General features: G+C 45.6%; 2 protein-coding genes across 8 annotated transcripts in view; both read left to right on the forward strand.

The window, feature by feature from the left end:
* Nucleotides 1-9,865, forward strand: part of PRRC2B (proline rich coiled-coil 2B) — a 46,559-nt gene extending 36,694 nt beyond the window's left edge. For 5 of the 6 annotated variants that reach the window (XM_071454046.1, XM_071454045.1, XM_071454049.1 and 2 more), the window contains exons 26-32: nt 52-149; nt 780-907; nt 1,519-1,756; nt 3,150-3,326; nt 4,000-4,091; nt 4,614-4,734; nt 5,131-9,865. In XM_071454046.1, coding sequence (XP_071310147.1) covers nt 52-149; nt 780-907; nt 1,519-1,756; nt 3,150-3,326; nt 4,000-4,091; nt 4,614-4,734; nt 5,131-5,271 — 995 coding nt within the window. In that variant the 3' untranslated portion in view covers nt 5,272-9,865. The remainder of the gene's footprint in view (nt 1-51; nt 150-779; nt 908-1,518; nt 1,757-3,149; nt 3,327-3,999; nt 4,092-4,613; nt 4,735-5,130) is intronic. The other variant, XM_071454051.1, reaches the window with a different exon arrangement.
* A 309-nt stretch (nt 9,866-10,174) lies between these two features.
* On the forward strand, nt 10,175-23,278 carry POMT1 (protein O-mannosyltransferase 1). 2 transcript variants are annotated; one of them, XM_071454052.1, is made up of 21 exons: nt 10,175-10,235; nt 10,892-11,015; nt 11,602-11,745; nt 12,399-12,505; nt 13,117-13,167; nt 13,495-13,641; nt 14,595-14,706; nt 15,178-15,243; nt 15,366-15,459; nt 15,888-16,043; nt 16,619-16,749; nt 16,958-17,053; nt 18,346-18,438; nt 19,421-19,517; nt 19,606-19,698; nt 20,192-20,312; nt 20,558-20,655; nt 21,173-21,286; nt 21,769-21,895; nt 21,976-22,153; nt 22,344-23,278. In XM_071454052.1, exons 3-21 carry the CDS (start codon nt 11,624-11,626, stop codon nt 22,516-22,518), a joined length of 2,178 nt encoding a protein of 725 aa, XP_071310153.1. In that variant the 5' UTR covers nt 10,175-10,235; nt 10,892-11,015; nt 11,602-11,623; the 3' UTR covers nt 22,519-23,278. The 2 variants fall into 2 exon arrangements, with proteins under 2 accessions (XP_071310153.1, XP_071310154.1); XM_071454053.1 differs by lacking the exon at nt 10,175-10,235 and adding an exon at nt 10,261-10,449.

Here is a 23,278-nt window from a genome sequence, read left to right on the forward strand (position 1 = left end):
CTGTATCTCCCCTGTACCTTGAATTTACAGCCTGCCTTTTGTGATGTGCAGGTAACCATATTCCACCCCTGTATCTGGATGGCCACGTGTTTGCGAGTCAGCCCCGCCTGGTCCCTCAGACGATACCTCAGCAGCAGAGCTACCAGCAGGTAAGGGAGCAGTACAGCTTGCAGGTGGTTCTTCAGGGATTCTTCATGGTGGAACTTAAGGAACAAAGAGTAATTTTTCACTTTCACAATCCAAAGGAGATTAGATGTGGCTCCCTTTAGGTTCCTTGAATGCTGCTTCCCAGTGGGTGTCAGAGGTTAGTGAAACTGAAGGGAGGGAATTGAGGAGTTCTTCCCCTTCTGTACCAGTGCCCTTGGACTGCTTTTAACTGAAGCAGATGCTGAGGCCTGAGTGAGATGAAGTGACTTTTGGTGAATTCCCCAGCCAGTCAATAATAATGGGTAACTTTACTAGTAAATAGGCTGTTGATAGGGCTGGGGAGAGCCTCTTTCAAGGTAGAGTGCAGGCAGGTGAGAGCTGGGATTGTCACTGCCTGCTCTGTGTGAGGAGCATGTTGGTTCCCTCGTGTCCATCAAATGCCTCTTGCAGGCATCAACCTCTGGGTATCTGGGCAGTGTGTTCCCAGTGTGTGCTGCTGTTATGGGGTAAAGGCCCAGTGTAGGTAATTGTCACTGCAGATGGACTCATGCAGGAAACTGATGGGTTTCTAACAGCCCTGGAGAGTTTCTGGCTCCTATTGTACCTCTCAGTCGTATTATTTCCTTCTGCAGGCTGCTGCTGCTCAACAGATTCCCATTTCCCTACACACATCCTTACAGGCCCAAGCTCAGCTTGGACTGAGGGGTGGTCTGCCTGTTTCCCAGTCCCAGGAGATGTACAGCTCCATACAGCCCTTCAGGTAACTGCTGCCTGTTTTCCTTTCCTTGTGGCTTGCTCTCTTATGTTCCTGGTGTCTGTGTACATTGGTCAGATACCCCACACTCATCTCCCCTTTCTTCTTTGTTCAAATGCTGTTTCCTTTCCCTAATAACAGTGCCAGTGTAGGGAGCATGAGACTGAAAAATCTGAATTAGTAGTTAGTGCTTCAGAAGCCTAAACACTGAGGTTTAAAAAAAAAAATCCTTCTTACTTGCTAGAGCTGTTGGAATCTTTAACTTCTGATTTTTTCGTGCTTTGCAAAACTGCTGCAGACTTTAGGTAACCTGAATCCTGCCTTAACTGCTAATGCACAGGTTGTTTTGTGGGATATTGAAACATTAATATTAGATACTATGCAATGTTATTCTGTTGAATATTCTGGCAACACAAGGACGTGGTTGTAAAAGCTTAAGAGTGGAAGTAAAAAATCCTGGTAACTAAAATGGAAAGTGGCATCACTGCTTATTTCTAAGCTGTCAGTTTAGTTGTCTGACAACTGATGGCAGGCCAGATATGGTTTGGCAGGGCGTGCTTGTACAGTCTCCAAAGGTTTTTTGTGCATCATGACTGAAGCATGTTTTTTTCCTGCAGGTCTCAGGTGTACATGCACCCCAGTCTGTCCCAGCCCAGCACCATGGTCCTGACAGGAGGCACTGCTCTGAAGCCTCCATATTCCGCCTTCCCAGGCATGCAGCCCTTGGAGGTGGTGAAAACCCAGTCTGGGTCCCCCTATCAGCCCATGAACGGAAGCCAGGCACTGGTTTATGAGGGGCAAATAAACCAGGCTGGTATGGGAGCCTCCCAGATGATGGACTCTCAGCTCACACAGGTTAGGAGCAGGACTGGCGAGCCACTCCTTTGGTCCAGGCTAATTCACAGCCACATGTTTCTGAGGATGGGTTGTAACATGTCTGTCTGAACTAAACTCTTTGTAAAGAGGCGGAAGATTTCCCCGAGACACTGTTCTGTGAACCATGGTTTCACATATGCAGCACCTTATTTAATGAGATGGTTGCTCATACCTTGTCTGTCCCTGCTGAGACGTCATTTTGTCACTTGGAAGTCAGACCTTCCAGTGCTGCATGCATAGGAGGCCATGATGCAATGGTTGTCCTAAAAGCACCTCTTCTGAGAGCCAAATCCCAGTCATCTCTCCCAGCACCTCAGCTTCCAGGGCAACTAGGAACTTGTATTAAAGGCTCATCCGTCTTCTCAGTTCATTTGTCGTCCAAGTCTTATTTACAGCTTCAGCTGATCTGTTTGGCAGAATCCTAACAGGAATTTCAATGTGTGAAAATGTTTTAATAAAGCATGGTTCACATAAAAACATTGAATTCTACTGTGACCATAGCTGTGTTTGTGGGCATGTGCTCTGATTCTCTGGAGAAATTTGATAATTTTATTAAACTCATCTTACGTTTATCTTGTGCAACTTGTTAAGGTTTATTTTTTGTTTCAGAGGGATTTTTATGTTGTGACTGACGTAAAGAGTTAATCCTGAAAGTAACTTAGGTGAGGAAAATACAGAGAACACTGGCAAACGAAATATTTGAAGAAATGCTTTATCCATCATGAGCGAGTAACTTGGTTTCTTTTGCCAGCCTTAGATTGGTTTTATTTATTTATTCTAAAGTGTTGATAGACCCTCCCAAATCCAGCAATTGTGAGAAAATCAGAGGGAACAGGAGGTTCCTCAGCCCTGAGCTACAGTATTTTTTTGTAATTGCTCTTAATTGTGTCCATCATTGGTTTGAAGCTCACTGTGAAACGTGGAACTGAGGTCCCCATCGCTTTCTCTGAAGGTCCAGTCCTCAGAATGTTTTGGTGTAAGAGTGTAGGAGATTTTCAAAGGTGAAAACAAAGCACCTGACACTGCACTGACACTGCCATTGTATGAAGGGAAAACAGACCCATGAAGTGACCATGAGGAAGACTGGAGAACTGGGCTGTAGGAATGGAGAACAGCCCCCATCCACGGGCAGTTAGGTTAACCTGAATGCATGTTAAGAACCCAGCTGATAAAGAGTGTTGGCAGCACTGCCAGAACATCCATTTCAGTGTGCAAGTCCCTCTGTTACAGTCATTCGCGTTTATTCCGTGCCAGACCGCGCTGTTTGGGAGCTTCCTTTTGGCAAGGCTGTGCTTTCAGGGTATTGGGAGGCAGCATGTCAAACACGAGACTGTTACTGCCTTTAAGGTAACTACATGTCCTTGTCACACAGCTGACAATGCCTGTGCCTGGCTCCCAGCTGCCTCTGCCCCGCTACGGCTCTGGCCAGCAGCCCCTGCTTCTGCCACAGTCCATCCAGCTTCCCCAGGGGCAAAACCTGCCTGTAGGAGCTCCCCGAAGAATCCTCCCTCCTGGATCCCAGCCTTCTGTTCTTGCTGCCAGCAGGGAGGTAAGGATTAACTCCTGGTGCTGCTCATGGCATTCAGTAACCCCTCCTGCGTTGAAGTTTGACTCCTTGCTTTTTAAAGGGGAGAATGGCTTGTTTGGGATCCTTAAATATCCAAGCCAAGGATTGCTGTTAAAATGAAGGAACCCTTTTCCCCTCATCTCCAAAGTGCAAGCCAGCAGTTTTCAGGTTTTGCTGCTGGTCATCATTCTGTTTCCAGGGAGCCACATCCTGCCTTGATCCAGTTTGGAGTCTCCAGTTTTATTACATGTTTACACAGGTTTCCCCAGAGTGCTTGAGGGGTGGTGAGCTCCAGACACAGTTGGAATACTGCCCAGATATTTCACTCTGTTGTGAAGCTTGTCCATTTGAGTAGGTATATTAATGTCATGTCTGGTTTGATGGATTCATATCATAAGTTTGTCTTACTATAGGGGAGATAGAGCACAGCAGTTACCTTCCAGGTTCTGTATTTGCTTGTGCTGCTGGCTTGGTGCTTTAATACAAACAGATTATTTCACTTACAAGCCTCACTTTCTTCACCTGAAAAATACTACTTCTTTTAAATGGGCATGATGGGGAGAAGGGCAAACATTTGGCTTAAGTTTTGATATGAAGTAATGAGCGATTTGTGAATGCAAAGATGATACTCTCTCTCACTCATTTTCCTCTGTAGTCCTCCCAGATGGAAATGAAAGGGTTTCATTTCTCCGATGGTAAACAGAGCATGTCCTCCGGAGGGTCAGTCCCGTCCCCACACACGTACAGGTGAGACCTCCACACAGCTCGGGCTCCTTAGGATGGGAGAGAAACATGGTGCACCCATCATCCCTGCACGAGATCACCTGGCTTTTCATGTCTAGAATGTGCTCACTTCAGTCCACGTACTTGTGTCTAAATGCATGGTCATGGCTTTCATTCTGGGTGTGGGCCAGTGTGTGTACCTGACCTGGTGCTTTGTGGGAAGTGCATGAAGTTACTTGTTCATTGAATCTCAAAGACACGTTGGAGTTGGTGTGTGCTTTTGTTCCTTGTGAAGGTGGGACACCTGAGGATCACTGAATAAATGTTTTTGGTCCTGAAGATGGGAGTGCTCGTGTCTAGACACATCAGGTCATCGAGGCTTTTGCAAGACTAATTTATTGGTTTTTCTCCTAACTGACCCGTGTGTTGTCATTTGGAACTGTGGAGCTCACTGATCTGCACAGCACAGGCTCGTGCCCTGTCTATTGCTGCTTTGCTGTCTTTTTTTTTCTTTCACACATGAATAAGGCTCTCATTCCATTGTAGAATTTACTCCATGAATGTTGTCGACTCTTCGATTTCCAGGCCTAGCTCTGCCAGCCCCAGTGGGAAGCCGTCGGGACCAGCAGTGAGCATGGGCTCTGTGCAGGGACACTACGTACAGCAGGTAGTGTACCTGAGTTCTTTGTACAGCCCAAAAATACCTGCTCTCCTACACTGTTGTGCCCGTGCCTTGGGCTGCAGAGGAGAGGCAGAAAGGCCTATGTAACTGAAGCTCCATGTGGGAGTTGGTGTTTTCCCCTGGGTAGGTGAGTGTTTTACTACTGAGTCCAGGAGTAATTCTGTGTGATTTGAAAGTCAGGAGAGATCAGTTCCACTAAGTTCTGCTGTGGAATTATTATAAGTTACTTGCATTGTCAAATATATGAGACACTGAGATCCTTAAATATGAGGTGTTACAGGAGCAAATTCAATGTCCTGCATGAGTGATGGTCACAGTTTGCTTGTTCTGCCTGCCTAGAGGTGTCTGTCCTAGCTAATGCTTTGGTTTTTGTGTCAAAAGGCAAAGCAGCGGGTGGATGATAACAAAGCCAGTCTGGGAGCAGTGAAGCTGCAGGAAACAGCCTCCACAAACCAGATGAAGCCAGTGCGCACAGGAGCGATCAAACCTCAGGCAGTCAAAGTGGAGGAGAGCAAGGCCTAGGAGCACCTCTGATGCCCAGCTGGTCCTGCTGCCTGAGAGGCACCACAGCTTAGACTGGACCCCACTGGATCTCCTGAAAATCTCACCAGATCTATCCCCACCCCACACTGACTGACTACAGCAACATCATTCAAGCCCCTCTCCCAACAAAGCAGTTTGAAACAGTGGATATGACATTGACCTGCTTGCTTTAAAACAAACCAATCATGTGACTTTTAAGTGGCTTTAGCCATTTTTTTTTTATTTTTCTCCCTCCCCATGCCCCATCCACAGGTAGCTGTGATTGCTCACTTGGCAAAGCCCGTCCTTCTCCTTCCCTACTTCTGTCTCAGCAGAGTGGCAACTGGGGGAGAGGGGTTTAGTTTGAGGTTTTTCATTTTAAAGGCAGCTGAGGTTTTTACAAAAAAGCTGTATCTTTGTTTATAGCAGAACTTTTATATGTTCTCTCATTCCCCCCCTTCTTTCTGCTTTCCTCATTCCTTTCAGAAAAGAATTCCCTTCAGCTAAAATGGTGTTCTGACAAAACTCTGCTTAGTTTTGTATCTGGTTCTGTGCTATGTTGAGAGTTTGAGTTTGTTTGGGTGTATTTTCCCAGATGATTTAGCCTTTCAGACTATTTGATTAAAAAAACCAGGACAGATATGACATTTGTTAATTTTTCAGTATTTTTGTTTTAAGCTAGAGGCAGTGCTTGCAGTAGGAGGCGATGTGTACTAAAGATATGTAGTACATCAGTGCATAAATCCTGAAACACAGCTTTGGGGTGCTTTGTGCACAACAAAATTTAGCATTTTCATTTTAAGGAAAAAAACTCAAACCACCAGATTTCTGTTGCAAGCTCATACAGATCTAGGTGTTTCAATTTTTCCTTTTTGTGGGTTTCGGATTTTTTTAGCGACTGCAAAACACGCGCCAAAATGTAAATCATAGATTTACAAAGTGTAACATTTGTTAGGAAGAAAAAAAGTTCTCACAGCACATGGGTCAGAAGAGTTGGCTAGAGCCAACGGGTCTGTATGGACTACTTTTTGTAGTTGTGATGCTCTCTCATGCTCCCTGCCTTGGCTGCTCGAATTCTTCGTGTCTCCTGAGACTTGTCCTATATTGTGTTCATCCCTCGGGGCTGCTCTCCTAAGCTTTACTCTTTTCCCTGAGTCTTGCTTTCTATTCCTCTATTCCATGGCCTTTTGTAAAATTTGCATAGAGATACGTGTGTAAGGGAGCCCCTCTGCAAGGCGCACTTGGAACCTCCTGTTTTGGGTTGGAAGCACGTGGTTACAGAGGCAGATTGGAATCATCCTTCTCCTCTCCTTCCCCAGGTGAACAGCAAAGGGTTCTTTACTCTGATGCAGTTGCATATAGTGTGTGTACAGCATCGTCACCTCACCACTCCTCTCCAGTATTTGATGATCTACACAAGGAAGATCCCAGTGGGAGAGGTTGGGTTTTATTTCTTTGGCTGTTTGGTTTTGGTTTATGTGAGTGAGTGTGTGTGTGTGTGTGTGTGTGTACGTAGATTTTTTTAGGACGGACCTAAAAGTTCCTGAAAGGACTTGGAGTCCTTCACCTGATGGTAGTCTAAAGTAAAAACTACTTTCAGCTAACTTGGTTTGTGTTGTTTAGCTCTTTCAAAATGTAAAGTAGGCTGGTCACTCTGAAGTGAGGGACAGAACCATTTTTGGAGATGGTGGCTTGCTCACGGGCTGTGCATCAGCCTCTGCTGGGTGGCAGAAAGTCATTTGGTGGTGGTTCCAAAGAAGATTATTTTGAACAAAGAATGTATTGGGGAAGGGATCTGAAAGGTGTTCTTGTTTCTTTGTTTGCTTTTTTTTTTCCCCCCTCCCTCTCCCCTTTCTGGAAAAAGATCCTTTGTAACTTTGTAAGGATGCATTTGAAGTTTTAAGCTAGGCATAAATATGATTTTTATACAGTAGCTTTAAAGAGCTTAGAAACCTAAACTAACTTAGGCATAGTAATGTCCCCTCTCCATAGGTGTCCCCATGGAACATGGCAGAGAACCCGAAGGGAAAGGGATAGGATGGTACTTTAAGAAAAAATAAGAGCTCTTTTTTTCTTAGGTTTTATGGATTTTAATTTCAGAGCAGAGTGTGCCAGCATCTCTCTAGCATCCTCCTTAAAGTACAGGGTTTGAGATTTAGTGACAAATATTTCCCCAACCTTCAGACATCTCCCAGATCTGCATCCTCATCTGCTAGTCCTGCTCCCAGTGTTTTCCAAAGATTGCACCTCCAGTAAGTCATCCCACCCTTGTTTCTGTTTTCTCCCTTGAAATACCATTAACAGCAGAATTGTCTGTTTGGGTTTTTTTTTATTATCCTTCTGCCCAGCTGGCCCTAGCTAATAAGAGCCCAGAATCTAACTAATGGCTAAAGAGACTTACCTGAGCCCTTCTCATCTCTTCCCTACTCTAGACACACTACTTCAGCTTTACAAAAACACTAACCTCCTTCCTCCCACCTGTGTGACTTCAAAATGGTCAAACGTGTTGGAGAAACTGGGTTATTGCAATCCAAGTTACTGCAGTCCCTCTGGTGTACATGCCATCAGAACTACAAAACTTCCTGTTGAAAAAGGTCACCCTTCTTTCTCTTTTACTCACTCCATTCCTTCCCCCAACAGAATAAAACACTAGAATTTATTTATACGTATTTGATGTTGTAGGTCTAGGTGAAAAAGTAATTGTTTCACTGCTCTATTTATATATTATGTCTGAATTATTCTGTGCAGGAAAGGCCAAGAAATGCATGTGAGCTTCATTCCATTTCTCAACTTTGTGTGACTGTCAGCTGCAGTTGGCAAGACTCTCTCTCACTTAGTGGAGTTTTGTGTGATGGAAAGCAGTTTTAGAGCCCAAATTTCTACAGTGCAATATCCTTCTCTGGCATATATTTTTGCTTGTTTGTTTGTTTGTTTGTTTGTTTAAAGCTAGTCCAAGGTTAGTGCAGTTTGTGGTGCTCTGGAGTCAAAAGGAAAAGCCTCTGATCCTCAAAGGAGCAGAAAGTCAAGGGAGCTGGAATAGTGATAAAAATCCAGCGTGGAGAGGAGGATGGAGATGCACAGAACAGATCACTACAGTTACAGAGGGTCCTTCTGCCTGCTGTCTGCACTGTTGAAGGGTTGATTTATTGCTGACTTATTCCTTTGTGAGTTGCTTTTGCTTTGACTGGAAGTCAGTTGCAGTCTCCTTCTGCTGGGAAAGGTGCAGGGTGCAGTGGGAGGGAAAGGTGGAGCCCATCTTTGCAGCAGCAAGCAGGAATGATGAGAGGCTGAGTGCTGCTCTTGTTCAGCAGAGGGTCTGAAGCACCTGTGTGATCAGTGCCCTGCCACGGCCAGCAGCTCCAGTCAGTGCTGCTGCCCTCACCCCTTCTGCTCTTAGCTCTTCATTCAAAAACAAATCAACATTGAAGTCTGGGAATTTAAAAAAAAAAAAAAAAGATGGCGAATAAAAAGGCACTCCAGTATATTTTAAAAGACAAGCAGCACAGTCACCAGTGACACAGGTCTTGCTGTTGATGTCCCATAGCTTGCTCCTGGCTGTGTCAGCACCTCTGGATGTGTTTGCTGCCCCTTGCACTCCCATGTGTGGTGTTCATGCAGAGCCACTCACTCCATCCACACCTTCCTTGCAGGAATGCTGCAAAGCACAAGCTGCCCTGTGGTTCCTGTGTATTTAGAGATAGGTATTCAAGTGAGATGAGTGTTTTTGCTGTCTCTCACCTCTTGGCTACACCAGTCACGTTGCAGCCAGCACCCCTGCATGCCAGGACCTCCTTCTGTTGCATTTTCTTAACCCTCCCTTTTCCTCCAGGCTGGTTAAGCACATGTTATAATTCCTTGTAGCACTGGTTATTTTTTATTCAGCAACTCAGTTTCTTCATAAGAAAGTTGCATTTGTGAATAAAATTTCATTTATGGCAGCCACCAGTGTGCTTAGTTATGGCACATGGACAGAAAAGGTGCATTTTGCTGAAAAAAGAGACAGTAGAGTCCAGCTATTTTTGTTGTTTATTTTAATCCAAAGACCACCAGGTTTTCCAGTGGCCATAGACACTCCCTTGGGTTTAGTGGCTTGTTCTGGCTGCTCCAGATGTCCTTGACTGTCCCCAGGAATCACAGCTGCAGCAGTGAGGCACTCACCCTTTAGCATGTCTTAGGCATTGTCCTTAGCTGGAATCCTCCCTCTGGTTCTGTAGAAATTGCATTTGTTGTTTCTCAAGGGGATACTGTCCTCCTTAAAGCTTTTAACTTCATGACCTGTATAGTAAATTTTTTTTGGCCTTTCCTCTCTTTGTCTTTTCATGTAGACCAGATATTTGAAAGGGCAGACGATGGATAATTGTGTAACGTGCAACCTGTTTATATTTTTTGGAAACTTTAACTCGGACCGGAATTCGAATCACGGAATCACCAGGCCAGTTGCGGCACACTCTTTATTGCCCTTCTCCTCGTTTCAGTACCTATTGTTTCTCCTTTCAAATATGTGATTGTATTAGCTCTTTCCATATGAAAGAATTCTCCTTATTTAAATAAAAAAAAAAATTAAAAAAATAAAGCAGATTATGCTTTTCTCAAATTCCCCAGTCCCTTGTCTGGTTATTTTAGTTAATAATAATTTAAAAAAAACGAATCCAACAAAACACAAACAAAGCAACCCCCCCGCCCCCCCCCCCAAAAAAAAAAAACCTTTAAAAAGAACAAACAAACAAACAAAACAAAAAAACCCCACCAAACCCAAACAAAAGAAACAAACTAAACACACAACACAAAAGCCCCAGCGGCGGGGTGGCTGGTTATGACTCTGAGCCGAGGTGCTGGCGGGTCCCTCACAGCCGCCACGCTGGGTAGGCCGGACCCACTCCTCAGACGCAGCGTTGCCATGGCAACACTTCCTGCTTCCGCCCCGTGCGGATGCGTGCGTCTGACCTCACATCCGGTATCCACAGGTAGGGGCGGGTGGAGCGCGGTGCGCGGGAAGGCCCCGCCCCCCGGCGCCGTGTGGGGCCGGGGGTCCTGGTGCTCATCTCGATCCCGGTTCTAGGCTTGGTCCCGGTCTTAATCTTGATCCTGCTCACGGTCCCCGTCTTGCTCGATCCCAGTCCTAGTCCCGATCCTAGTTCCGGTCCTAGTGCTGGTCCCGGCTTGTTCCTCGTCCCGCTGGTCATCCGCCCCCTTCTCCCCCGTAGAGCTGAGGGGGGTGGGAGAGGCCCCGGGGGGGGGGGGGGGGCTGGGGTTGGTGCTCCTCTGCCCCCCTCAAAGGAGGTTCCAGGGCTGGATCCAGGGTGGGTGGTGGGGCTCGGTGACCCTCTGAGGGCCACTTGAGGGGTCTGAAGTGCCCCCCGAGAGCTTAAAGGGGGCACAGGGCGCGGTGGGGGGCGCTGGCCCTGCTACCTCTTAAGGGGGTGCGGAGGTTTGAGTGTACCCCGAGGAGGAGCCGAGGTGGCGCTGCTCACCTGCCCTGGGCCCAGCTGTACCGCAGGGCCTCCACCAGGAGCTGCTGGGCTCGCAGGGCCTGCGAGGGGATGACAGAGCTCGGGTGGGAGCGCAGCTCTGCCAGGGGCTCCTGAAAACTTCGGCTCCACGCAGCGCTTGTGTTTTGTAGGCACAGAGAAACCAGGCCAGTGGCACGGCTCTGCGTGGTGGTGATGTGCTCACATCTCGCTTTGTTCTCCCCTGATCAAAGCCACGTAGATGGATTTGTTCTGGTAACTTTGCGTTGTGTTGAGGTGAGGAAGCACAGCACGGATTCTCTGCTATTTTCTGACCTAGCTTTTAGCACTTCTGCTTAAACAGCACCCGTACCTGTGCTCCAGTAACTTTCTAATGCAGTGGGCGTTTGGGGGATTTGCCCCTCCTATCCCCACTCCCAGAAAAATACCTCAGTTTGTAAGGAAGCAACTTATTTGAGGTTTTTTTTTAAGCTACGTGGGCTCTAAATAGCTCAGTTAGTGAGGTAATCTGGTTGAGCACATGGGTTGTCCATCAGTATCATCAGAATTTGGGCTATGAGGTTTGCTTTGCACAAAGCAGAATAGAGGCTGTTGAATTAAGCTGCTGTGTTTCTGCAGAACCAGTGTAAGAATAAACAAGGTTTCTAGCTTACTACTGCAGGCAGAAGCAGGGCAGATGAAAAGTGTGTCAGTTCAGTAACTTTATTTTTACAACTAGTCCTGTAGGTAGAATAGAAACACAAAAACATGAAAGGCAAGAGAAATTTGGAAAATTAATTACCATGAGCTGCTTGTAGCAGAAATCAGGCTTGATGCTTTCTGTGAGCCAAAGGGTGACTGCTGCTCTCTTCTGCTCTCAAAGGTTCAGACAAACCTCTGACAGGATGTTGGGATTTCTGAAGGAGCCAGTTGTGGTCACTGCAAAGATCAATGTGAGCCTTGTGGCACTGACTGTGATGGGATTAATAAGTCGTCTCTGGGGGCTTTGCTATCCACGGGCTGTGGTGTGAGTAATGAGTTTCTTTTATTCCTGAATGACACAGACTTGTTTTTCAAACATTTGTGAGCAAAAATGTAGGAGCAGAAGAGCACAGCTTGACTGATGTCAGCCTCTGTAAATCATAGAATCACAAAATCCCAGACTGGTTTGGGTTAGAAGGGATCTTAAAGCTCATCCTATTCTGCCCCCTGCTGTGGGCAGGGACACCTTCCACTATCCCAGGTGCTCCAGCCTGGCCTTGGACACTTCCAGGGATGCAGGGGCAGCCACAGCTTCTCTGGGCACCCTGTGCCAGGGCCTGCCCACCCTCACAGGGAAAAATTCTTTCCTAAAATTCATCTCAACCCACTCTCTGTCAGAGTGAAGCCATTCCCCCTTGTTCTGCCATCCAGGCTCTTACAGTCTCAGCCCATCTTTCCTGTAGGCTCCCTTCAGGCACCAGGAGGCCACAATTAGGCCACCCCTGTGGGCCTTCTCTTTTCCACGATGCCAATACAGCAATAATCCTGCCCTCCTAAAACCCCCTGAGGAGAAGGGGCAAAGCCTCAGTGCTTCCTTGCATTCTTAGCTCTCTACCAACAAATTGGTGTTTGCTTTCTGAGTGTCCCTGCAGGATCATTGCTGTTAGATTTGACGTTTTTCTGCCTCTGGTGTTTCAGTTTCGATGAAGTTTATTATGGCCAGTTTGTTTCACTCTACATGAAGAGGATCTTCTTTGTGGATGACAGTGGCCCACCCTTTGGCCACATGCTGCTGGCCCTGGGAGGTAGGGTCTCCTGGAACTGGGAAGTGCCTGTTGCTTGTTGCTCTGGAAAAAAGAGGTGCTGGTTAGAAATGAATCATTAAATCCACTTATGGGGAAAAGCACAAAGCACATGAGAGACTCTGATGCAGAGAGAATTGAGTTTTCTTTTATTTAGGATTGTCAGGGAGCTGTTGCACGAATAGAGGGGGGATGATGAAGCCATGTATCCATCACCTCATTTTATCCAATCCTCTCTCTTGGATTTTATCCATCACCTCTCTTTATCCAATCCTTTGGATAAAGAGAAAAGTAAGATGAGAACTGCTAGTGCAAGAAATAGCCTCAGTTCCTTTCTGTAGCTGAGATGCCACAACATCAAAGTGTCTGTATGGGAGGGAGGGATTAAATATACATCTGACTTTGTCACTGAGAATCCCTTGTTCCCAATTTATAGTCTTTGTGCCTCTGCACATTCTCAAGTATTGCTGCAGACAGAACAGTATCAAAGAGGACCCTTTTGGGAAAGAGGGCCTTCATGCAAGGAAAAGCTGTGTGTTTGGGAAATGGTTCCCAGTTTAGCACCAGGTTTTATATGTGCTTTGAGACTGGAAATTCTCTTGTTTATGTTGTAGGTTACTTAGGAGGATTTGATGGAAACTTCCTATGGAACAGGATTGGAGCTGGTAAGAGTTGTTTTTAACTGTCTCATTCTTTAGACAAAATAAGCAGAATTTCAGCAACTGATGGATTCCTTTTGCCTGTCTAGTGGAAATAACACTTTTCCAACACCTTCACTTCTCATTTTAAACAAGTCTTCTGCAGGTCTCTAGCACAAATTAAAAGCACTATGAATTCATGGCACAGGCTTTCTAAATCAGCTAAACAGTTTAAGCAATACAAGATGGACAAATCAGTGCAAGTAGGAGTTAATTCCTCTAACAGTCAATAAATTCTGTGTTGGTCTGTCCCCTGCAGCCTGGTGGATCCCTGTTTCCTGTGTTCTGTTTCAGAGTACAGCATGAACGTTCCTGTGTGGTCCCTGCGACTCCTGCCAGCCCTGGCTGGTGCTCTCTGTGTGCCTTTAGCCTACCAGATTTTGGTTGAACTGCACTTCTCCCACTGTGCTGCACTTGGAGCTGCTCTTCTGATTCTCTTGGGTGAGATTGTTCAACTGAGCCCTATTCTTCATACATGGGGAGAAGAGTCCCTTTTCCCCTTCAGAATGTTTAGGGTGGAGTAGCATCTCCCCAGAAATTATCAACAACAGATCAGCCCTGGCCTGTGTCAGTCTGTGCTTAGCCTCCCTGGTCTCCTCCATCCTCACAGCCCTGCAGCAGGCTGTCCTTCTGGGCTTTATACAAGTTCTTTTCATATTAACCAAAGCAGGCAGCCTTAACAGCCTCACAGGAAACCACATTTCTTGTACTCAAGGAGGCTGAACTCCCTTCCTCAGAGGATGAGTTACAACATACTGGCTTTTAACAGCAGGACAACTCAACTTGCAGTCAGAGCTCATCAGATTTCTTCAAATCCAAACTGCAGCAAACCAGCCTGTGTCCTTAGCACTGTGATTTGACACTGTTCTGGTGTGTACAGCTCTGCTGGTTTTGTTTTCTCTGAGGGGCTGCTGGCAGCTGCCTGAAAGGGAAAGAGCCTCTCAGCAGCTCTTTAGCAGCCTGATAAGGGAAACTTCTAGCTACCAGCTTCTCTGATTCTGGCTCATTGCAGCTCCCTTTCCTGCAGATCTGTTGTGGTGCTCATTGCTTGCTGTGCTTGCTGCCTGGACTCTCTGCTTTGAGAAGCACCTCTCTGGATTTCCCAGGACTGATTTTCTTTGCCTTTGTAGGAGGTGCAGCAGCTTTATCTGCCTTCTGATAGACTTCACTGCTTGCCCACCTCTTTGTCTTGGAAACAGTTATGTCCATGTAATTTGCTGCTGCTGGAAGGTTTTTGTCCCTCTAAAGCCAGCACTTGCCCATTACAGCCAGAAGGAGCTGTCTGTTCCTAAAAGGGAAGGTCCTTCTGTTGGATTAACAGTGTGATTGTCTGAGGTAGCACTTGCCTATAGACAAGTTTCTCTAATTTTGTGTCTGTCTCTCTTTTCCAACAGAAAACTCTCTGATCACTCAATCAAGGTTCATGCTTCTGGAATCAATACTGATTTTTTTTATCCTGCTTGCAGTTTTGTCTTACCTGAAGTTCTACAATTTGCAAAAGCACAGGTAAAGCTGGATTGTCTCCCACCCTTTTGGATACTCTCATGGTGACTTTTTTTTTTTTTTTTGTCATAGATTGTGTTTTTCTATGCCTCTTAACAATTCTGAAACTCACTTCACCTGTCTGTAAAATCCAATGCTTCACCCTCTCATATGGCTGCCCCAGCATCCTTCTCCTGAGCACTGTTAAAGACTGCTTTTACTGTTAGTCTTTTTTAATTTTAAAATAGAAATAAAATCTCTTGGGAGCATTTCTTTGCCCACCCAGATTTTTTACTGGAAGGTTTCCTTCTGTGCACAGAAACACTGATGATAACAGGTCACTTAATTCTCCTTTTTAAGTGTTTACAGGCACTGAATTTAGAGATATTTGTGTCTTTTGTTCTCTGATCCTTTCAGAGGATGAAGTAATCCTTAGTAAGGTAAAATTATCTTTAAATTGAGCCTAGCAAGTGATTTAATACATTTACCTTTAAGTGCCTTCTCTGGAAGCTGGTGGTTTTGGCTCCTGCTGACTGGAGTAGCCTGTTCTTGTGCAGTTGGGTAAGTGATGATGTCTTACCTGGACTTTAATGCCTACTGTTCAAGAGAATGTTAGAATATTTATATCTTGTATTAGGTAATTGTGTAGTTTTTAACCATGTTCATTTTTTATGCACTTTCAGAGTGAAATATATGGGCCTGTTTACCTATATGCTGCTCTTGGCCACTGCAGGACTCCACTTCTGGCACATGATAGGAGACCAGAACTTGTCAAATGTATGTAGCACAGCATGCAAAATGTATTATTTGTCACTTTTCATTGCAGGAGCCTTTGAAGCCCACAGATAACAGTGCAGTCTGTAGCTGGCTTTTGTCTAAAATTCCTTGTCTGGAAACCCTCCTGTCATAGCACAGTTCCCAGCTTAGTTTCTGGGGAAGATGGAATTAAGAAAAATATGTGTGTGTGACTGTCTTTTCTGCTGTTATCCATGTCTTGGTGATGTGTGACTCAAACATGCACTTGTCTCACACACTCCTGCCAGCTCCACTTCAAATCCTTGCTGGAAGTTACCCAGTTGTCCACAAAGTTACAGCTGAATGAGAGCAGTGGGGAAAACTTAGAAAAGACAAACAAATAAAGCTAAGTGCTCTGGAATTTTTAATATCTAGAGCATGAAACAAGTGAGCTTTCTCTGTTCTTCCAGGTTTCCTTGCTGTGCCATTTTCTAGCCCGGGGTCTGGCCCTCATCATCATCCCCATGGGGCTGTACCTCTCCTTCTTCTACGTTCACTTGGCTTTGCTCTATCGCTCTGGGCCTCACGACCAGATCATGACAAGTGCTTTCCAAGCCAGCTTAGAGGTAAAGGAAATGTGGTCTTGGAGCTGATTTATTAGAGACAAGAGGGGAAAATGTTCACTATTAGGTGGTGTTTAATCCTGTTCCTTTGATCCTGCATATTTTGCCCCCTTTATGTCATTTAACTATTTTGCTGCTGTAGTACTACTGCTTTAAGGTGAAGCAATAATGACTGAAATCCTAATAACAGATGAAAACCTTTTCCCAATGAAGCAAGAGCAATGTATTCACTCTTCTGCTGAAGGTTTGTCCCTTCCTACAGGAAACTCCACAGAAGCAGATACAGTACTGAACTTTCATGTGGTGACATGGTATACTATAGGAGTGCTTAGCCTGTCTTTTAGAACATGGCTTTAGGGATATTTCCTGACACCCTGTAGTATTTTAGTTTTTTAGGGGTTGATGTATTTACTGTCTTTTGAGTATGGTGCTGCAAGACCTGATTTTAGTAGATAAAATCAAATGAGAAGGCACTGTGTGAAGATACTGCCACGTTGAACTGGGATGTGACTCAATAGAATTTAAACAGTCTCTGGGTTGTTTCTCCTCTGTACTTCCCCTGTCCTTGCCCTTCTCAGGGTGGGCTGGCTCGAATCACCCAGGGTCAGCCCTTAGAGGTGGCCTACGGCTCCCAGATCACCCTGAGGAACGTGCTGGGCAAGCCCATGCAGTGCTGGCTGCACTCTCACACCAACACTTACCCCATCAGGTGAGGAATCTGCCTGGGTCTCTGTGGGGAGGGGCAGCTCTGCTTCTTCACCTGCCAGACCAACTGTAGCAGTGTTTTCATTGATCCTGCAGAGTCCCTGTGCTCTGTGGGCATGATCAGTGATGTGCTGCTGGTTTGTGCTGCTGGCTCTGCTGAGCACAGAGCTGTGCCTTTACACCTCTGGGGGGTTTTGTTACTCCCTGTGCAGGTATGAGAACGGCCGAGGGAGTTCCCATCAGCAGCAGGTGACCTGCTATCCCTTCAAGGATGTGAACAACTGGTGGATTGTCAAAGATCCTGGGATGTGAGTATGCAAGAGATTTAAATTCAACCTATATGCTTCCAAAACCCAACCAGGGCTTGGATTGGATTGGACATAACTCTTCTCTGCTTATGGGTGCAGAAGCCTGGTGTGATCTGGGCAAGTGATTGCAGCTCTTTGCACAATCCTTCTCAATGTGGTAAAAGCACTACTGAGGGCTCTAAAATCCTGTCTCAGCTGCTCCTGCCAGAACATGGGCTGTGCTGTGCACAAGTGGAACTTGAAAGACTCACAGGACCACTGGAGATTCTTCAGGTGTTTTGCATGAAAGGGAAGCTCTGCTTTTTGAAGCCATGGTGTTAGAGTGTCTTGATGAGTTTTATCAAACTTGAATGAGTCTCAGAAAAGAGTAGAAAACACTTTTGAAAAATGAGTAGTTCTTTGTATTAGAAGTATGGAATGAGCTGTAAGATCTGCCACATAGGGAAGGATTCCAAGTGGTGCCTGTACCTGGGACCTGGTTTGTGCTGAAGTGTTTTGCCATTGACACTGTCAGAGCAGGACTCTCTGTCCTTGTTTTGTCAGTAAAAGCCTTTGAGTGGCATAATTCCATACTGATCAAAAAGTTGCTTTTGTAGATTTCTTATGTTGTTCTGAGAACTGTGCCATTAGAAGTCATATCTATGTTGGGAAAGTTTGTCCATAGTGCAAACCTTTCAAGTAGGGACTCAAACAGAACCACCCAAATATATTCTTAAAATTCTTCAAACTCAGAAGACTCCTATGAGCATTGGAGGATGTGAATTTCTTCTATGGAACAGTAAAATACAGGCAGCAGTTCAGTGAATTGCAGTTCCCCCTTGCCATGGCCCTGTCCAGAAGCCAGGTGAGAGTTTATATGGTGTAAAAGCCATTGATCTCTCCTGTAATTCTGCCAAAGTGACACCTGCTGTCGTGCAGCACCCATCAGACTCAGTGAAGCACTCAGTGTTTCACACAAGCCACCAAACAGCTGTGTGACAGTAATAACCTTAATTCACTCCTGACTGACCTGGATTCAGACCACTGACCTAATGCCTGGAGTGTCAGTATCCCATTACTGATCCTCTGACTCATTCTGCCCTTAACTCACCTTTGCCTTGATGAGCTTTGCTTCCATTCTGGTACAACCTATATATTGCTTTAATTTCTCATTTTCTTGCCCAAATGTCTGTCCCCGCCTGCAGCTTCTTGACCTAACATCTTGGTCATGACAAGGTTGTGGTCTATATAAAGGTGTTTATAATGGAACCATTTCCAGTTTAACCATTTGCTGTTGGGTGTCCCTTCCCCAGGCAGCAGCTGGTGGTGAGTAACCCCCCCCGGCCTGTCAGGCATGGGCACATCGTGCAGCTGGTCCATGGCATCACAACTCGCTACCTCAACACGTAAGTCCTTTCCTCCTGCTCTGCTCTGCCAAGTCTGCTACCTCATTCTGCTGGGTTGGCTCTCAGAATAACCACTTAGTGACCTTGCATTCAGATATGTCATAAAATGCCTGTTATTTGTGGATTTTTACACCAGTGTGCCTTGGAGGGACCTCATGTGGTTAGTGCCATATGCCATCCCTGTGGCCCAGAGGAAGGATGCTGTATGCTTATTTATTTTTTCTAATTGTCTTGGCAGTGGGATTTGATCCTAGTTACAAACTTCTTAATAGTTGCTTACTGCTTCTGTTCTTCCCTACTAGTGGCCTTTAGAGGATTTCACAGTTGTTCACATTTCATGGTAGTTCTTCAGATTCCTAAATACAGGATCCCCTCTGTCAGTCTTCATCCTCACCCTTTCATTGCCCCCACTCTGGACAGGTGCAGGAATTCAGTATTTTCTGTGACTTAACCCAAATCCAGCTCCACTGACTTTGATAGCATGCTCCTACCTGAAGGATGTGTTAGGAGGATGTGCTGGACAATCTGGTGTGCTGTGGCTGTTTGCCAGAGATTCCTTCCTGTTTTGAAAGCCTGCAGTATGAAGTTTTCTCCTGACTGCTTCCCAAAGGGCATCTGTGTGTACTTGAATATCACTCAGATTAGGAAGGGGGTTGTTCTGAGCTTGGGTTTTTGCTATGTCCCTTCCAAATCTAATTTGTTTATTATTGGAAACCCCAGTGAACAGCGGCTCTGTTTGTCACAATCAGTGCTTGTTCTTCAGCCTGGCATCGCAGGCATCTGCATTGGCTTCCTCTGAGCCTGTTCCTGGCAGCTCTTGGTTGTGGGGAATGCTCTCTCTCAGAGTAAACAGTGCTATCCCAATAAATGAGTTACTTTTTGCTTTATTACTGAATCCAGTCTAAGCCAATTCCATATGGGTTTGCTTTTTATATGTATTTGGGAAATGGTGGTGGAAGATCTTCCTTTATTTGTCTTCTAGGCATGATGTTGCTGCTCCTCTTAGCCCCCACTCCCAAGAAGTTTCCTGCTATATTGATTATAACATCTCCATGCCAGCACAGAACCTCTGGAGAGTGGTGAGTGGTCAGAGGGATAGGAGGAGCTGATCATGCTCCAGCAGAAACAGCTGAGACCACGTGGATCAAAATCATCTTTCTGTTGTAGGAAATTGTAAATCGTGAGTCTGACACGGACGTGTGGAAGACAATTCTGTCAGAAGTGAGGTTTGTTCATGTGAACACCTCTGCAGTGCTAAAGGCAAGTGGGTTATGTTCATTTGCTTGTAGCTTTTGCTTCATGCAGTTCTTGTGACTCAAAAACTCCGCTCCAAAATAGCTACACCACTGTAACGAATAACCAAGTGAGTAAATTAAAGGAAACAATGGCTCAGTGTGACAGAAGAGCATGTTTTGGGTTGTCACACTGGTACTTCATCCCTCTCAATATCAAAGCTGTCCTGCTTCTCAAGAGGCTGTGACCACTCTACACAACTGGGGCTTACAAACTGATGCTGAGTCTGTGTGCTTGTGAGAGCAGCTGGAATAATTAAGGATCTTTTTCTTCACAAAGTTTGCCAGAATCACTGATTTTATGGCTGTAGTGTTTATTGAGAGTTTTGCGTGGTGACTCTTCACACATTTTCTAGCAGTCCCTTGCTGTCATCCCGTGCTCAGGCAGAATTTCTTCCATCCTGAAGTTCAGACTGGTAGAACTTTCAGTTTACAAGTTCACAGTTGTCTTTCTCTTTTAGCTGAGTGGAGCATCTCTGCCTGAGTGGGGATACCGGCAGCTGGAGGTGGTTGGAGAGAAGCTGTCCAAAGGCTACCACCAGAGCATGCTGTGGAATGTGGAAGAGCACAGATATGGCAAAAGTATGTCTCAGCCATGTTCCTGAAGCAGGTTTCACTTCATGGTGGTGGGAAGGTGGTACTGTGTGTGTGTTCAGTTGGCTCTACCATGGAGTCAGAATCCTTACAAAGTCCCTTCAAGTGCTGTTGCAGTTGGGTGATGTATTGGAGAAGGGCTCCTGGGAGAGTGAGGAGCCTGTGTGCTCTCTCCCCTCTCTAGCTTTCTGCCTGTTCTGTGGTTATTTCTGAGCTTTGCTGTTTTCTTCCAGGCCAAGAGCAAAAAGAGAGGGAAGTGGAACTCCACTCCCCCACTCAGATGGACATCAGTAAAAACCTCAGCTTCATGGCAAAGTTCACAGAATTGCAGGTGAGTGTCTTGTTAGTCCCTTCATTTTTCCTTCTGCTGCAGAGCAGGAACCTCAGCATTTCTGCAGACTCTGAGCTTGAGAATTCATTGTTTAATCCTTGCTGATAGTTTGGCTTCCTCACTGTAAAAAAATGTTTCTGAATGCACTTATAAGGGCATTAAAGACCTGGGCTGTCCAGTAATGAATACCCAAGTGATTGTGTAACAAAAAGGGGGGAGGAAAATTGGTTGGGCACCCAGAAGCTGCCTGAAACTGAACTGTAATGTGTGGTACATGCAGTGAGTAGTGTTGATGCCCCTTACTATCTCTGTAGAAATCCATTAAGGAAAGTGCATTATTTAATAACAAAATAAAACAATTGAATTGATCAGTATCCATATGAGATATGTAAAATATTTCTCCACTCCCAGCTTAGGAACTTAACATCTTACATCTGGAGCTGTTCACCCATGCTTGCTGTCCCACCTGTTGTTCCAATGCTGAAAGCCTTCTGCTTACCTTTTTTTTTTTTCCTAGTGGAAAATACTCACATTAAAAAATGAAGACACAGAACATAAGTACAGCTCCTCTGCCCTGGACTGGATCACAATGGACACCAATATTGCCTACTGGCTCCACCCCACCTCAGGGGTAAGCATGAGAGGCAGAAGTAGCTGTGAAGCCTTGGAGAAAGCAGAACAGCTCAGATGTGAGCCCCAGGAGCTGGAGTCAGAGCAGGGCTGCAGCTTCCAGCCAAGGACTTTCTCTGTATTAATATATTTTCCATGAGGGATGAGGTATTTGTTTTAGCACGAGATACAGCTTTGACAGTAGTTGCTTTTAATTAAATCATGTTTGCTTGTGCCTTTTTTTTAAAGGTAAATTGCAGTTTAATAGTTTCCATTATTGATTTCATTTAGAAGATGAGTTCATCTCCAATAGCATCCTTTAAATGCTTTCCATTACACAAGAGTCCTAAAGCAGCAAAGTTTATCAACCAGCTTTGTTCCAGGTTACTAGGCAGGCTCATTCTGGAGCTTAATTTAGCAAGTTTGTGTAGGTAATATTTAAACTTACCTAAAAGAACCACAGCATGTTCCTGCTTCTGGCTTAGACCATCATCTATCCTGCAGGCCCAGATCCACCTCCTTGGGAATGTTGCCACCTGGGCTTCAGCTAATGCTGCTGCTCTGGTGTACGTGTGTCTGTCCCTGTGGTACTTGCTGCGGCGGAGGAGGAAGATCTACGACATCCCTGAAGGTCTGGCTGCTGTGTGTGTGTGTCCAGCTGGAGCCTTGTGCCTTGCTCTGCTCTCAGATGCCATCTCCTGTCTCCTGCAGATGCCTGGCAGCTCTGGATGGCAGCGGGAGGCATTTGTGGTGGAGGCTGGGCTGTGAATTACCTGCCCTTCTTCCTGATGGAGAAAACACTTTTCCTGTACCACTACCTGCCTGCTGTCACATTCCAGATTCTCCTGATTCCTGTGGTACTGCAGCATCTCAGCGATCACCTCTGCAGGTACTTGGCTTCAGCAGAATAGTTCTCTTGAACAGGAGGACTGGCACAGTTCTTTCTCCAGGGCTGCTGCAGGGAAAGCAGTGATTTTTCCAGCAGTGGCCAAACTCTGTCATTTGCCTTTAGGTCTTTTGGATGAAGTGTTTGGCCAGCCTTGATGTAACCTGAGTGCTCTTTCCCTCTCTGATCCCAGATCTGTGCTGCTCAAGAGCATGTTCAGTGCCCTGGTTGTGGCCTGGCTCTCCTGGGTGTACTTTGTGTACTGCACCTTCAGCCCCCTGACCTACGGGCAGCCCGCGCTGGCCCTCGCGGAGCTCAGGGCCCTGCGCTGGAAGGACACGTGGAACATCCTGATCAGAAAGCAGTGACCACTCCAGCCTGGCTACAGCAAAGGGAAACACTTGTGCAAAGGCAAGAATTTATTGTTAGCATCATGGAAATCTTAACAGTCGCTTCAGGTATTTGGTAGTAGTCCAGATCTAATGATTACAGGAGGAAATAAAGGAATGCTGTTACAGAAAAGGTCTCAGCAGTAACACAGCTGTTATGAGCACAGTTCCCAGCTTCTGCCCCTGTTACATTCACCCCTCACTGCCCCTCAGGGTGTGAAGGTTGCTGACTTTAGTCAACAGCATCCCAGCTCCTTTGCTGGGAAGAGCTGCAACAATTTCTTCTCTTTCCTGGAAATACTGTGGTGGTTTCTTCCTTCTGGCACTACATTGCACTTAGGGCCATTTCATGTGTTTCCTATCACTGTGGTCTGCAATCCCATTATATGCTTATTATAAATGGACTCTACAACACATCAGATACTTTTTTCCTATTTTCTTTGTTATGCCTGAAACCCAGATTTCCCTCTCTAAAGCTTGTTCATCTTTAACAATCAGTAACTGGCCCTGCAGCCTTACAGCATCATTCCATGACTCTATTCCTCAACAATGCATTATTTGCCCCCAACTTCCAGTGCTCTGCTATCATTTCTATTTATGTAAACACAGCATTAAGCTACATTTATAAATAGTTTGTTCTGCATAGAATAATGACTTGTTACTATTATCTATTTATAATCATCTGACATAAGCATCACTTTTAAGAAGATAAGCAAAATAAAAAGACATTAAGAATTGC

This window comes from Agelaius tricolor, unplaced genomic scaffold, assembly GCF_023055355.1.
Source record: "Agelaius tricolor isolate 1412-34295 unplaced genomic scaffold, bAgeTri1.0.p SCAF_38, whole genome shotgun sequence".
Lineage (NCBI taxonomy): Eukaryota > Metazoa > Chordata > Aves > Passeriformes > Icteridae > Agelaius > Agelaius tricolor.

Bases quoted from the DNA above. Each gene is read 5' to 3' on its own strand.
- POMT1 (XM_071454052.1), top strand. From the start codon at position 11,624: ATGTTGGGATTTCTGAAGGAGCCAGTTGTGGTCACTGCAAAGATCAAT. The intron at 11,746-12,398 runs GTGAGTAATGAG...CTGGTGTTTCAG, and splicing joins TGCTATCCACGGGCTGTGGT to TTTCGATGAAGTTTATTATG. The intron at 12,506-13,116 runs GTAGGGTCTCCT...TTTATGTTGTAG, and splicing joins CATGCTGCTGGCCCTGGGAG to GTTACTTAGGAGGATTTGAT.